At 40.2% G+C, this 15015-nt stretch overlaps 4 protein-coding genes across 4 annotated transcripts; 2 read left to right on the forward strand and 2 right to left on the reverse strand.

Moving 5' to 3' along the window:
• Positions 1-221: 221 nt before the first annotated feature.
• Positions 222-3881, forward strand: PCOAH_00008840 (Uncharacterized protein; the record flags this gene model as incomplete). Its single annotated transcript, XM_020057693.1, has 1 exon — positions 222-3881. One exon carries the CDS (start codon positions 222-224, stop codon positions 3879-3881), a length of 3660 nt encoding a protein of 1219 aa, XP_019913026.1.
• Positions 3882-4339: 458 nt separating this feature from the next.
• Positions 4340-6346, reverse strand: PCOAH_00008850 (Uncharacterized protein; the record flags this gene model as incomplete). Its single annotated transcript, XM_020057694.1, has 5 exons — positions 4340-4807; positions 4937-5124; positions 5244-5619; positions 5814-5998; positions 6223-6346. The coding sequence occupies 5 exons, from the start codon at positions 6344-6346 to the stop codon at positions 4340-4342; spliced, it is 1341 nt and encodes a 446-aa protein (XP_019913125.1).
• Positions 6347-8659: 2313 nt separating this feature from the next.
• PCOAH_00008860 (Syntaxin) lies at positions 8660-9610 on the forward strand (the record flags this gene model as incomplete). The annotated part of the gene is made up of 1 exon (XM_020057695.1): positions 8660-9610. The coding sequence occupies one exon, from the start codon at positions 8660-8662 to the stop codon at positions 9608-9610; it is 951 nt and encodes a 316-aa protein (XP_019913220.1).
• A 1004-nt stretch (positions 9611-10614) lies between these two features.
• PCOAH_00008870 (Uncharacterized protein) lies at positions 10615-11829 on the reverse strand (the record flags this gene model as incomplete). The annotated part of the gene is made up of 1 exon (XM_020057696.1): positions 10615-11829. The coding sequence occupies one exon, from the start codon at positions 11827-11829 to the stop codon at positions 10615-10617; it is 1215 nt and encodes a 404-aa protein (XP_019913323.1).
• Between the last annotated feature and the right edge of the window lie 3186 nt (positions 11830-15015).

Genomic DNA, 15015 nt, shown 5'->3' on the forward strand with positions numbered 1-15015 from the left:
AAAAAAAAAAAAAAAGTTAGGGGACGCATGTACCTGTTCTACCTTAGCAAGTGTAAAGCTGAAATGTAGGGAAGTGCAACTCCGCTGTTGACTACCAAGGAGAGGATTTTCATCATACAGCATAGCAACACAAAGGAGGGAAATATAAGCAAGTGCAGCCACAAACTGAGGAACCCATTTTGCAAAAGTGTTTTTCTTCAACGGGGGCGTGAAAGAGGCCTATGCTGCTAACACGTGAGCCTCTGCGCAAGAAAACGTATCACCTTGCCTTTCAGGCATTTTTTCACTCCCTACAGAATGGGGGCCCAAAAAGGGAGAACCCCGAAAAGTGGGGGGAGGGCATCAAAATGGGACTACATGCAAGGAACCCGCTGAATCACCACAGCCACAGGAATGAACTAACCAATTTGACGCAAATCAGGGGAGCATTGAGGCAGGCAAGAAGGACTGCAATGAGCAGCAACACGGAAGCGCAAAAAAAAGTGGACGAATCAGTGGAAGTGCCAGTAGGGGGAAAAAGAAATAACCCCTCTGGATACTCCCCCCGTAATAGAATCAGAACAGATGGAAGGATCCACAGGGAAAATGATTATACTAGTCCACAGGATGAACACACAGTGGAGTGTGGGCTGTCCATGCGGGCTGCGAGAAAGGGGTCCACACAGGAAGAGAGCCAAAAGGTTAATCCAGAACTGAACGCAGCGAACAACTTATGTAAAAAAATCTTCTACCTAAGCAAGAATGGCGTGAAAAATGAAAACGTGTGGAAGCATTACTTAATCGAAGTAGATAGAGAAAAAAAAAACTTCCACCTGGTAAGTACAAAAAATGTGTTTCTCCTATTGCTAGGTTTGAGTAAGAGTCAACACATCGTGAAGGTCCTCCTGCGTCGTGGCACCGTTAAGGGGGACCACGAAAGGGAAGAAGCAAAAGAAACACACAGAGATGATTTAGTGGATACCCTTATAGACACCCTCTCGAAGAGGATGGACCGACTGACGAACAGCCAACGGAGTCTCCTCCTGCACATCATCCAAAGGTTACACAGGATCGAAAAGTACAACCATGTGGTAAACGAAATTAATAGCAGAATTTTGGAGGGAACCCCATTAAAGAAGTTAAGCGCGAGAGCCTTTTCCAGCGTCCTCCACGTGTATGCAAATGGTGGAGCTTCAGTTTCATCTATCGAAGGAGAAGTTCCTACATGTAGGCGTCTCTCCCTTGAAGACACCATCAGCAACGCCTTTTCGGAACGAAATGGACAACAGAACAAATTGGTGAAGATCCTCCTTAAGGGAAAAGTGAGGATGGAGGATATCCTCCGTCTCCTTGGAGCCATGCACAAACTGAAGATAAAAAATAAACAGATCCTTCAATGCGTGGTGCAAATTTTAAATGAAAAAGTGAAAGACGAGAGTTACTTCCTAACCCCGTCTCTTCTTCTCTACCTGGCCAACCTAAACGTATACAATGAGGAACTGTGGAGAAAGCTGAAAATGGTTGTAATGCAGAATTACCGCTTCTACAATTCGGTGCATCTAACGAATATATTTTATGGGTTCTCCAAGTTTAGGCCCGATGATGTGGAGGACTTGTTTGACATTTTGGCTAGCCACATCATGGACACAGACTTATATAAGGAACAATGCAGAAAAAAAGAAAAGCAGTTAACCCAGGGGAAATCTGGTTCTGTAGATTCTAACCTGTTTGATCAACCCAAATGGGAAGATCCCCCCAGGGATAACGCAGTCAACACGTTTAACGTCTTCCAAACAACGAACATTATAAAGAGCTGCCTACTTTGCAATTACCTAAATTATAGCTTCTTTCATTTTTTACTTGACCGGTTCAGCAAATCGGAAGAACCACAATCGTTGGACAATCAAATTGATTCCCTAAAGGTAGTGTCCACTATATTGAAAAGGTTCAACAGATGCGTTTACAAACATGTGTTGCGCTTTAATTACACTGAAAAAGGGGAGTATCCCTCTCTGCATGACGGACAACACACATACGTCCACTTGCTAAACAGTGAGAGCACTCACAAGGAGATGCACACCTACAGCTGCAGTTACGATATGTGTGATAGCCACCTACCCATGGTAGAGTATGCCTCTGTGGGATCTACACCAAAGGAGGAGCAACGTCAGTTTGAAACCTACTTGGATGAAGTAAGCGAAAAGGTGAGAAAAAATATAGAACAGAATTTAGGAACCCCCCACTTGAAGCTACTCCTACATAAGTTAATGCTCTCTCTATCAGGCACCAGTGTGAGGTTTGTAAACCTGTACGCCTTGTGTTTAATCATATTGGAGGAAAACAAAAAGGACTTAAGTGTTAACAATTTGTTTCTCTATGTCCAAATTTTCCACCGAATCAAATTGTACAATTATGAACTGTTCAGTTGGCTAGTCGAACACATAAAGCAGAATACACATCTGCTAGATGTGAAGAAAAAAATAAAAATTATTTTATTGTCTTGTAACATTTTTAAAAGGATAAATGAGAAGGAGGTGCAGGAATTGTGCCGCTTCTTTCTAAGTTCAGATGATTCTTCCTTTTCCAGAAAGGGGGAAGCAATTTTTACAGATGCTCCTCCTATGTGGGAAATTCCCGCAGAAATAAATATGAGGGGGAACATGGTAGACTTGGACCGCATCCCTAGGTGGAGCACTCCTAACAATATGCATGATGAGACTGGAAGTTTTGCAAATGGTGGTGATGATTCCGCTGGAAGGAACTTCCCTGTGGGGGAAAATAAGGACCCAAATTTTGCCTTACCAAGCAAGGAAAATTTGTTCATCAAAATAGAAAAAACGGATACGTTACCATGCCACTTGGAGTTAACCGACTATATAAACTTTCTGCTCATTTTGATTCAGAACTGGAAGGGAGATGGAAGGGGGAGGTTGGATCTCCTCTCCCTAATTTCGAAAGGACCAAATGACATTGTGAAAATTGGACAGATGGACACAACTTTGGATGAGCACACAAAACGATTAGAAGAAAACCTGCACCGTGAGAGGGGCACTATCATTAAGCTGTTCCAGAAGATGGATCGCTTTTCACGTCGAGGACCTTACACAGATGAGGCAAATACGGTGGGTAACTTGCATGGCCTGCGTAGCGACTACTCCCTCCAAATGGACTACCTGCTGCATTTTATAAAGGTGATAAGCGAAGAGGTGCACGACGACATAGTAAGGACGCTGGAGGGGAGGGGTATCCAACTGGGGGGCCAAATGAAAGACCGGTGCGCCTCCCTTAAAAGCCCATTCGAGCTAAAAGAGGAAGACTTGCAATTCCTAAATCTGTCTAGAAGCGGCAAAGGCAGCCCGAGCGTTAGTCCGCCCACAGTCCATAATAACAAAACGATTAATAGGTACATGTATGGAAGTGTCCGTGAGACGGTAGACCTCCTTCGACAGAGTTTCCAGCTGCACAAATGTAGCAATATTGCAGGTGTTTCTTCGAAGTATAGCAAAAACTACCTGAACGAAATGGAATCATTTTACAAGATAAACGGGTTCTTAACAGCAGATGTAGCGTACATTTTCGAAAAAGGGGAAGAAAAATTATTTCACTTTCTTCTATTTTACCCACACGAATTAAAAAAAACAGTTGTAAGGAAGTGCGAAAATCGGATTTTCCTAAAACAGGAATTTGATGAATCGCTTCTAATATGCACCGAGATTATTTTCTTTTACAATTTCTTGAGGAAGAATTTTCGGAACCAGTTTTTTTTCAGCCTCGTGGATACCACTCCGTTTGTTAAATTTTCCCAATGCACAAATGGAGATGCGTTGGTGGGGGGCATTCCCGATGGTGATCGCGTCATGCGCGAGGCCACCAGCCTTTTAGAGACCATCTCGAATGTATAGGTCACCACCAACGGAGAGTGCAACTCGTTTATGTGTGTACAAATAGATGTAATTTTCCGCTTATCGGTTTTTTTTTTTTTTTTTTGTGCCAAACAAAGAGACCTACTAAATTACAAAAAGGATGAGCAACAGGGGAGGAGGAAAAAAAGACAAATAAATGCACAAGTAAGTCAAGGTGAATACGGGATGAAGCTTTCTTGTCCCGTTTTTAAAATCATTCGGAATGAAAAGTGTGCAATTATGAAGGGGCCACATGTGGGATCCCCACACGGGGAGGTGCAAAAAAATAAAATAAAAGCATACATATACGGAATGTGTATACGCATCACCTGTAAAATGACGTGATAAATATGAGCGGCATGCACATGTTTATCCCCCCGCAAGTGCAATGGAAGAGCGGAAAAAAGGGGACATTTAACATTTAGACAAGTTGGTCCAACTGGGCCAACTGCTCTGGGCTAATCGCTGTAATTGCACATGTTTTGCGAGGCGTCCTCCAAGACCTGATCCAGTTCGGGGTCCTTGGTATGACCCTCATCCTTGTCGACATTGCTCAGGGTATCCACAACATTTTTTTTATTTAGGTATTTATTTTTTATAGAATTTGTAGAGAAAGAGCGAGACAGTTGTTTGTTAATTTCGATGGCCTCTTTGGACGCTCCTTCCGCATAGTTCTCTGTGAGTTCTTTGATTTTATTTCTTTTGTTTTTTTTCTCACGTCTGTAATTACTTACTAGGATAATGAAATCGTGAATGATATTCACCCAAATGTTTCTGTCCTTGTCTACCGTCTTAAGGTATAGGTAATTTTCCTTTTTCTCTCTTTTTTTCCTGTACTTGATGTAGAAGTACTTGTGGCTGTAGACGTCGCTGTATACGTTCACTACGTATTCGAGGCGGATGTACCCCACTCGGTTCTTGTCCACCTGAGGGGTGAAAGTGGGTGGAGAAATTACTAGGGGGTGCACACACTGTGCGTAATGCGCGCATCAAACAAATGTGCCGCATAAACACAAATTCGTGCGGTGTAAAATTAAGGATGCCACAAAACGAACCTTCGCGTCGGCTTCCTCATTATAGTAGCACCAGTAGAATTTTCCCTTAAAGAAGTGCATGTAGAAAAAGTACTTGTTGTAGAATCGCTTGATGTAAAAATTGCTGTGCAGCAGGTAGCCATTCAAGTTTTTGCAAAAGAGCCGAATTTTGTCTTCGATTGCCAGGGAGGAAATGTTCTTGTAGATGGCTGCGAGGGGGAAGTGGCGACGTGAAGAAGAGCAATGTAAGGAGGAACAATGTTATTATGCGTTCCGTCTGGCACTGCCTGGCGCATCATAGTGCGCCGCAAAATGAGCGTGGTCTTACTGGAACTGACGTCCGTCTCCTTAATAGCGTCGAAGTGCTGCATGCCCTCATTTATGAGCTTCTCAATCATCTCATTATTCCTGTTCTGGTTTTTCTGAACAGCAATTATGGTCTCGATAAATAGGGAGGTGTATATCTGGTCCTCCTTCTTTATGCAGTCTAAGTTGATGTAGTGAAAGGACAAGCAGGCTGTTGCTACTATTTGGTTTTTGTTTACTATGTTAAAGTACATATTGCAGGGGAATAACTTCTTCACGATGTCTGTGTAGATGTGAAGATCAGCTGATCCGATGAATGTGTTTTTTAGAGTTCCCTTTTTGTACAATTCTATTCTGATGATTTCGTTGTTCTGTTTGACAACCATGTTTTTTCTTTCCTACTCTTGTGTGAAGGGGGGGAAGGGGTGCGCATAAGCAGTTGTGGAACGTATAACCAGATGTAGAACGCATGAACATAAGTGTGAGTGTATTCATGTAGATGCTCGCCGCCACCACGTGGAGCAAAACAAACAGGGGAGGAGGAGGAGACTATGCCTTCCCTATTCTTTGTTCCCATTTTTCTTTTTTTTACTTCTATGTGTATTTTGTTGAGGTACTGCTTGTAGTAGTGGGTGTAGGAATATCTGTTTCCGATTTTCAGATGGACAATGTACTTGCTGTTGTCGTCGTCACCCATTTTTAAATTGATGTGGTGAATTTGAATGATGATGTTGAAGGATTCATATTTGTGGATGTTTAGGAGGCGGTACAGTTGGCCTGAAAGGAGGATTGTATGCATGCATGTACGCATGTGTGTATATGTATTGGGGAAGGTGATGTGAAAGAAGGGGCAGACAATCTGCTCGGAGCCACAAAAATGGGAAAGATAAAACGACGGAGCGATGTTCACTATTTCACCATTTGGACAAAATGGTTCCCTCGCCTGTTCAACAGTTTGTTTCCTCTTTTTGGAGATGCCATTCCACTTGTAGGTAGCTTACCGATTGGCTTATTTTCACTGATATGAGGAAACAAATCCCTATTTCTACACACGCAGAGGGTACAGACGGATGCAAGGAGGCATCCCCCCGCGTAGAGAAAATTATGCGGATCAAAGTAAAACATCTTGGGGGGAAAAAAAAAAAAAATGTCCTACAGAGAAATGGCTATGGCTAGCAAAGTAGTGTCCAATCTGCAGATCAATTAAATGTGACAAACAAATAGGGGCAATGCATCTGGACGGGTGATGCGAGTGGCAATTTGGTCATTCGCCCCCCTGCTCGGTGATTTTCGCACGTGTACATTTATACGCGTACATATATATGTACATATGTACATATCTACATTTGGGAAAAAAAAAAAATATATATATCAGACTTGTGACATCTTACAACTCGTCCGATTAACCGTTACATTAGAAGAGTGGCGAAGGAAAAGAAGGAAAATTCTGAATAAAATTATGCACCTATTTTTTTATAGAAAAAAAAAAAAAAAAAAAAAAAAATTGACACCGTAATTTGTTGTGCGCGCATATACGCTCGTTTTCCTGTGTGTGTGTGCAAATATGCGGGCGTGGAAAAAAAATGGCGGAATTTCTCCCTCTGTGGGAAACCGCGGTAACCATTCGAATGCCGCGATGGGTGAGGAAGGGATTAGAGGCACGAACAAACGGAAGTGAACACAAACGAACACAAGTGAACAGACGTTAATGCAACTGAAGAAAAAAAGCGCAACCGCGCTAACCTCTTGCTGCGAGTGAATAAATAAATGCCCTATTTTCCAAACGCGCGGAGGCCAACCGTTGCCACGTCTTTGATGCCCCCTGGCGAAACCGAGTAAGTGCCGAAAAAAATGTCAGCAAAAATGGCACCACAATTGGGAACCCCTGGAAAATTGGCCAAACAAAAAAAAATTTCCCTCTTTCACCTTCCTCAAAGGTAAGTTATATATACATATACACATACATTTGTAGACTCCGTTTTATTTTAATGCCATTTTTTTCATTTGTAACTTGACCCCCCTTCTGCTATCACACTATGCACTTTTTAAAAATCTCAAAAAGGCTGCCTCTTTTGGCGTGTGTGTGCATAAAATTCCCTTTAGCTAAGCACCACGAGGTTAGTTGGACTATTTGTCATGCGCCTTTTCACGCGGTGTGGCGCTGTTTGACGTTGTTTTCAGGTCATTCTTTGGTCACTTGCGCGCTCACGCCATTTTCCTCGCTAGGCAAAAATTGCCTAACGCCTTTTTTTCCCTTGGTCTATGTGTCCATTTGGATGGGTGTGTTTTTTTCGGAAGGTAAGAAGCCGGTTCCGCGCGACTTTCAAAAAGGACAAATGCGGACGGGGAAGCACAGCACAGGAAATTTTCCAAAAGGGTAATCAAACAAGTTAAGCAAGTTAAGAAAACCAAACAAATCAAACGTGCCAATCAGAGTAAAAACGCAAACTTGCTCTGCGCACGGCGGGAAGTAAAATTCCTACAGGGTGGGCATTTTTTTTAAGCAATTCACCTAAATTTTGCTAACAAATTAAACAACAGGAGGGATTGCTGCTAAGTTTCTCTCCGTTTATTTTCCCTTTTCATCCATTCGCCCGTCCGCCCACGATTTATTCACTTCAATTTGGCAATTTGACAAATTGACAATTTTGCACTCCTCCCATTTGTTCCCTTTTTTTTTTTTTTTTTTTTCCCCTTCGCCGCACCTTCACGAGAGGGCCAATTAAAAAAAAAAAAATCCTACAACGTGAAAAAAAAAAAAAAAAAAAAAAAAAAAAGAACAAACATAGGTGCGTCCTTCACCAATGATATAAACTTACAATTTCTTTTTTTTTGTTTTTTTTCCTTTCGCCGAGGCCACATTAAGTGATCTGCGATACGTAAGAAAAAAGCCGTTCACTTTGGCCAGGCGCAGATTTTCGACATAGCCGCTTAGCAGTTTTGCACGTGTCCCACTGGGCTAGTTTTTCCCGCAAATTCGACGCGCACAAATGCGGAAGTGCTGCAAAATTGGCGGCCCCCCATTTTTCAGACAAAGTGGTTAAGCGGTTACACGGCGAAAAGGACGGGACCCCCCGAACGGTGTGTGCCAGCTTTGAAAAATGAGCAGCTGTCTGAAGGGGGTATCAGTCAAGCACGTGTGAAAGTCGCAACGGGGGGGCAGCGAAGGATAGACGCATTAGAGGAGGAGCAAGGTCGAACGGAAGCACCTTATTTGGCCCCGCGGGTGAACGCTCCACGCATTTGAAACATAGACCCAGGATAAATGATGAAATGCAGAAAGGGGGAAAAATCAACTCTCCGTCACCGTGCTGCTCGTTGATGCCTTGCCACATCAGTGACACGCCCGCTCATTAGCCCGCATGCTGGTCGGGTGTATACATACATATATACACATGTGTGTGTGGCACATTTGCGCCGCGCCCCAAGGCCCAAAGAATGATCGACCTGTTTGACGAAGTAAAGCAGCTAGCCACGATCAAGAAGCAGAAAAATGCCGAGCATATGACGCAAGTGCTAAAGTTTCAAAATGACAAAATAATAGATAACTTTATAGATCCCAGTGGGGACACAGTTATTATAGACATCCCTGGGGAAAGGAACGACGATTTGAAAAGTTATGTAGATGCAGTTCATTCAATAAAACAAGAAATAAAACAAATCTACACAGTGATTGATGATATAGAAGTGTTAAGAAAAAAAATCAACTTAGCTATAACGACAGAACAGGAAAATGAATTAAGTATGCTACTAAATATGCAAATAAAAAATGGAAATAATACCATTCAATCTATCAAAGTGGAAATAAAAAATGTGAGGAAGAAATTTTTACTCAAATCTCATCAGAATAATAAAATAATGAAAAAAAATATCCACGATAATTTAATCCATGTATTCAAAAAAGCTTTACATAGTTACCAACAAATTCAAAATGACTACAATGAAAGTATGAAAGATAAAATGTCACGACATATAAAAATTATTTACCCACAGTACACAGAGGAAGATATAAATTCTGTCCTAAATCATGAGGATATAAATACGCAGAATTTAGTCAAGTGGAAATTACAAGGACATGATAATTTAAAAAATGCCTTAAGTCATGTAGAATCCAAATATAGAGATGTTAAGACACTAGAAAAGAATGTTTGTGATTTACACCAAACTATAATAGAACTGTCTGCTCTTATTGAGATGAATGATGAGGTCATAAGTAGCATACACGACAATGTAAACGATGCGCAGTACTTCACGGAGAAGGCAAATGTTGATTTGATTGACGCGCGGAATATTCAGAGGTCTACTTCCAAGTGGATGTTCTACATATCCATGGGAATCCTCATTGTTGTGATTATTATCTGTCTGCCCGTTTTGGTGAAGTTCCTCTAGCGGGAAGGGAGTAATAAAAAATGGGAAGGGGGGGAGGTGTCCCTCAAGCACTGTTAGGAGAAAAGTTCCCACCGAATTGCCTCCCTCTGTGAATCTCGAAATTGCTTCTGTGTTTGAAGTCCCCTTGATCACGCACTCAAGGGAGCATTTGTCCGACAAACGAGCTGACCTTAAAACAACTGTTCGCGTTTTTTTTGTTTGTTTTCTTTTTTTTTTTTTTTCTGTAACCTATTTTTTGTAACACCGGCGAAATGCTAACTGCGTTTGTGTATCAAAATGTGCAATGTGCTCTGCTCATACAGGCAAGCCCATTCCTTCAGAAAACTCCTCGATATGCCCTCACCAATTTGTCGTTTCCAAAAATAAACAGATTTAAACAGCTTGGGAATTTTTCCCTAGTTAAATTTTCCCTACAATTGAGCCTCTTCTTTTGGGGGAACCCAGGAGAGGGCGTCCACATACTTGCGTAAATTCTCATTATTGTTTGGTGGACATAACGTTACACATCGTGCACTCCTCCACCAGTGACTTGATATTTTTTTTTTTAGTTTGACAAACGTGTAAAAGTATTCTCATTTGTTTCGTTCTGCTATGTAAAGCTACCTTACAGTATGCCATGCTCTGTTCTCCTCTGCTCTATTTTTTTAACCCTCTCCTTTACGATTTGTTAACTTCCCTTGTGCACCCCCCCCCCCAGGTGTAGATAAATATATTCACATATGTGTGAATGCCTCACCTTCTTAAATTTAAACTCCTTATAAAAGAATATTTAGACGTATTGAGCAAATTTCACCTTTTTGGAGATTCCCACGGGGAAAAATTGTCTCTCTTTTTTTTTTTTTTCTCTCCATCGGTTTCTGCGCATAAATTTGCTTCAAAGGATACACTTCACCTCTTCGGTAGACGTGGGATAGGCTATTTTCCAACATGCATTAGGACCTTTTCCAAGAAAACTAGCCTAAGCCTCCCACATATAAACAAAGAAGCATACATACCCTTTCGAGTTAGCCAAAAGAAATGGCACTTAGCACCCGCATGAGCGGCCCTCCCCTTTCCTGCGCCTTTTTCTTTATGTACAACATGACGAAATAGAACACCACTTGGATGAGCTTGTTTAACATCAACTTGGTTATTATAAGAGACAAGTTTAGAAAATTCATTATTCTTAAATTAGGTATTGCTACATCTAGTTGTTTCTTTACCGTTTCATCCAAAAGGTAGGACATTTTTTCGTTGAGCTTTTTCATTTCGACAAATGAACTAAACAAAGGCGTAGTGTTTTTTTGAAGAGTTAAGGCGAAAAACGTTTTGTGCGTATACATAATTTGCTGAGCCGTATATCTATCACTAATAAAATTTTTCAAAAGACTGAAGTGCACATTAGTGTTAATCATTTTCATAACAGTGTTAATGGTTTTTTTGAAAAAATGTTCCTCGAAAATGTTATAAAAATGTATGGCATGTATGTTACGTAGTGTACAAAAAAATTGGTCATCGTCACAGTTGTTATCTTCTCCATTGTACGTGCATCTGCTTTGCTTAGCGGTGTGGCAAAAGTATTCATCTTTTTTCAAGCAGGCATCTACTAGAACCCGTATTTTTCTATGGTGCTTCTTTAAGAGCCTTTTGAAGTATCTATCAATTAGGGCTCCATTCCAGATGTACTTCCTTTCAAACGTAGAAATGTCGGATGTTATTTTTCCAAACAAATTGGCTCTGAATTTATTACGAAAGAGTTTGTTGGCTTTTTTAAATAGGCACAACATCCAAGGGTTACAATCCAGAATGGAGAGAAGTACAAGATAATAGACAAAATTTGTGTGGAAATAATTTATGATCTCCTTAAAAACTAGTGGGAAACTTAAACTTTCTTGCTTCTGAACAATTTTGTCCAATGCCTCTGCAAGTTTTTTTTTATCTTTATTCATTACATCTATGTAAATCAAATTGACTATTTTTTTTCTTCTATTTGAATAAATCAAATCGTGAAATGAGTATCCTCTTCTTAACTTGTTTGTTTTTTTAAAAACAGGCCCACTGCAAATGAGGTATCTTTTGTTTGCACGTTTTTTTGGGGGCGATGCAAATGGCCTTTTCCATCCTCCATTTGTTGGAATTTGAACTTTTGGCACGTTTACATTCTTCACGCATGTTACCTCCCATGGTTGGCTATGCAATAGCGAGAGCAGCAGGGCGATTGTGGCAAGGGTTGCGTTCATTTTGTGCCAGTGTCTGGTTCTTCCTCCCCCTACCCTCAAAAATCACGACATAGATGCAAAATGGGTTCCATCCAACTGGGTTACACGCCGCATCTACATGGTCTCCTGTGCCATATTCGACACCCCCCACACCCAACGGGGCATCTCCTACACCCCACTCGACACCGCCTACACCCTACTCGACAATTTCCGCACCCTATTCTGCAACTTCTACACCCAATTCGGCACCTCCCACACCCTGTGCGGCACCTTCTGTAAAAAAAATTCCACCTTAACGTGTATAAGCAATCCCACAACTTTTGGACACATGTGCCGAAAAATCTACATAACTGCATATGTAACTGGTTAACGTGAACGTGGGTGTATTCCCCCTATAATACAACTGCCAAGAAATGGGACTTTCCCACTTTGCGCTGAAAATTTATTTCGGTGCAAAGATAACTGTTCTCTGGTGAGCTCTTCTAGAAGTCGGCTCAATTATACATATAAACATATGTGCGCTTCTTCACTCGTGCCAAATGACAACCATTTTTGGCTAGCAATTTATCGGCTCTCTTCCGAGTTTCTAAATCTTTCAGTTATATCCTCGTCTATATGCAGATGGTGCCACAAAAGGAGTGTGATAATGATGTCGAATTGCTATATAATGGGAAAATCCTTTTTGGGGGGAAAAATATAAACAAGAAAAAACGTTGCAGTTGTGGGGGTTACTCAAAATGTTCGCCTCAATGCACCATGTTGCTTTTTACTTTGTTTACTTTTGTCTCTAACGCGGGAGAGGGGATATTCCCTTGGGATCTTCACTATATGGCGCCCTCGATGTTTTATTGCCGAATTGCCCTTTTTGATCACTTCTTGCAGTTCTACAACTCCGACGTGTATGCTTTTACATGCACAGAGAGTGACGTTCACGATGGGGGAAAACTTTTTTGACTAATAATAAAATCTTCGCTCTTCAGTAGTTGGTACATAAAAAAAGGTAAAACATCCTGATCTACGGAGAATCCTGTGCGATTTATAATTTCTCAAGTGAGCGGGAAAACAACTGTAGGCGTGACGCGGTAAAAACAACTCGACACTTCGATTAAAAATTGGAGTTATAAAAAATCGAGATTTTCTGACAAAAAAATTTTATTCAGATGTTTACTCAAATGTTTGAATCATTTACTTTTTTTCATTATTTGCAGAAGGAAATTTCCTCTACTCGCTCGCAGTTTACATCGTTACATAAAAATACCCCTTTTAGAAAAACATTTCATTGAAGGTATTTTTTAGCATTACAACTAAAAAGGGGGAGAAAATATGGGCGCTTCGACGGGGAGGCAATTTGTGTACAATTATTACTTTGCACTTGTTCAGCTAAAAAGCGCTGTCGTAATACGTTTCCGGAGGTATTTAAAATTAACAGCGGAAATGTATAGATAGTTTTAAATAACCATAATATAGGAGTTTTTTCTTTACGCACCCTAAATAGTTGGGGGAAAAGCAAAACAACAAAAAAAAAAAAAAAACAGAATTTACAACAAATCGATGCACAATTTTGCATCTCGCGTAAACAAAACAGTTGCAAAAAAAAAAATAAAGCGGAGAATTAAATCACGCCAAACAAATGCGGAGGTGTGTTTTAAAACGCCATTTCCACTTGTAAAATGTGACAAAAAAAAATTACGACGGAATTTTTCTCCTTTTTTTTTTTTTTTTTTCCAATGGGAGAAAATAATTTAAATCAGCGACAACTTGCCTCTGCATTTCGTCGTAAAATAAACTCATTTCACTTTTGCGGGGGAAATAAGGAGGCCACGTTAAATTATTACCTAACTGTAGAAACGTTAAATGGTGTAATGCAAATCAATATAAATGTTGCAAGGGAACATTTCTGAAAGAATAAAATAATGTACACAAGTGTACACGTACATGAAAAAATATATATATGTTATGCGTCTTTTTATGCGCATCCGTGTTTGGCACTTTTTTTTAACACCCTCAAACAACCGAATTGACTGATTTTTTTTTTTTTGTTAAGAAAAGGCATCTTCAAATGTGACTTCTCTGAAAAGCGGAAACATGATTTAAAAATCTGATATGCTATAAAAATTATAGATAACACATCTCACGAATCTGCAAAGAATTGTAAAAAAAAAAAAAAATTCCTTTATCTTTTATTCCTTTTGTCCGGGGCACAACCACTTGATGTTCCTACTCGTACAGCTAAAAATGATTCCATGAAACGCTGGGGCGTGGTAGAACTGTATTGATTTGTGCATATATATTTATGTGTACATTTCGCCTTTAGCCCAGGTAACTTTCTTGTTCCATAGCTAACGTTCGCTATAAAATCCCCCCATTGTTTAGACCCTTTTCCCCTCTCAGTGTAGTATGAAATTTATTAAGAATTGGATATAATACACGTTTTCCTCTTTTTTTTTTTTTTTTTCTTCCCATATGTAACTTTTTTAAAAATTCCACCATTCCTACTGCTACTTGTGTACAGCGGCGAGACACGATTCGCTCGCTTAACACACAGACGTGTTTGCAACATCAGTGTGGTTCGCTTTGAGCAATACAAATGGGCGAAATTTTGTTAAAAAAAAAAAAAGCGTTGTGCATGCTCCCGTTAGCCCGTGCATTATTCCACAATTTACCTTTGGGAAAAAAACGTAAATGTCAATGATTAATATTTGGACGATAAAAATATGGCTATAAAATATCACCACGTAAAGGGCTGCTTCTATTTTTTTTCGTCCTTCCACTTGTACCACATCGTACGCGTTACTCGGAGCATGCACACTAAACGGCAGCTGCTCATCTCCTCAACGGTAAAAGGCATTTCTTTATGTTGTAAGAAAATTTTATTTGGTATCCCTTGTTCGCTCTCTCAACCTGGTAACGTTCAAATGGTCCTTTGCAGCACGCAATCACAACGTGTTCAAATATGTAACTTAATGTATGCACCCTTTCCATATCTCCTCCTTTGTCCCCCTTCTTTTCCTCTTTTTTTCCCTACCCTGCAATTAAAAAGGCTTAAAAAATTACTAAAAAAAAAAAAAAATAAAGATACCTATTCTTAATTTACACTTTACGGGGGAAAAACCATTTAATGTTAACCCTAAACAAAAATTTTTCTTTCGTCATTTATATATATGGAACATTCCTTAGGGGAATTTGTTTGATTAAAGTTCTCTAAAT

Source organism: Plasmodium coatneyi, chromosome 4 (assembly GCF_001680005.1).
Source record: "Plasmodium coatneyi strain Hackeri chromosome 4, complete sequence".
Classification (NCBI taxonomy): Eukaryota; Apicomplexa; class Aconoidasida; order Haemosporida; family Plasmodiidae; genus Plasmodium; species Plasmodium coatneyi.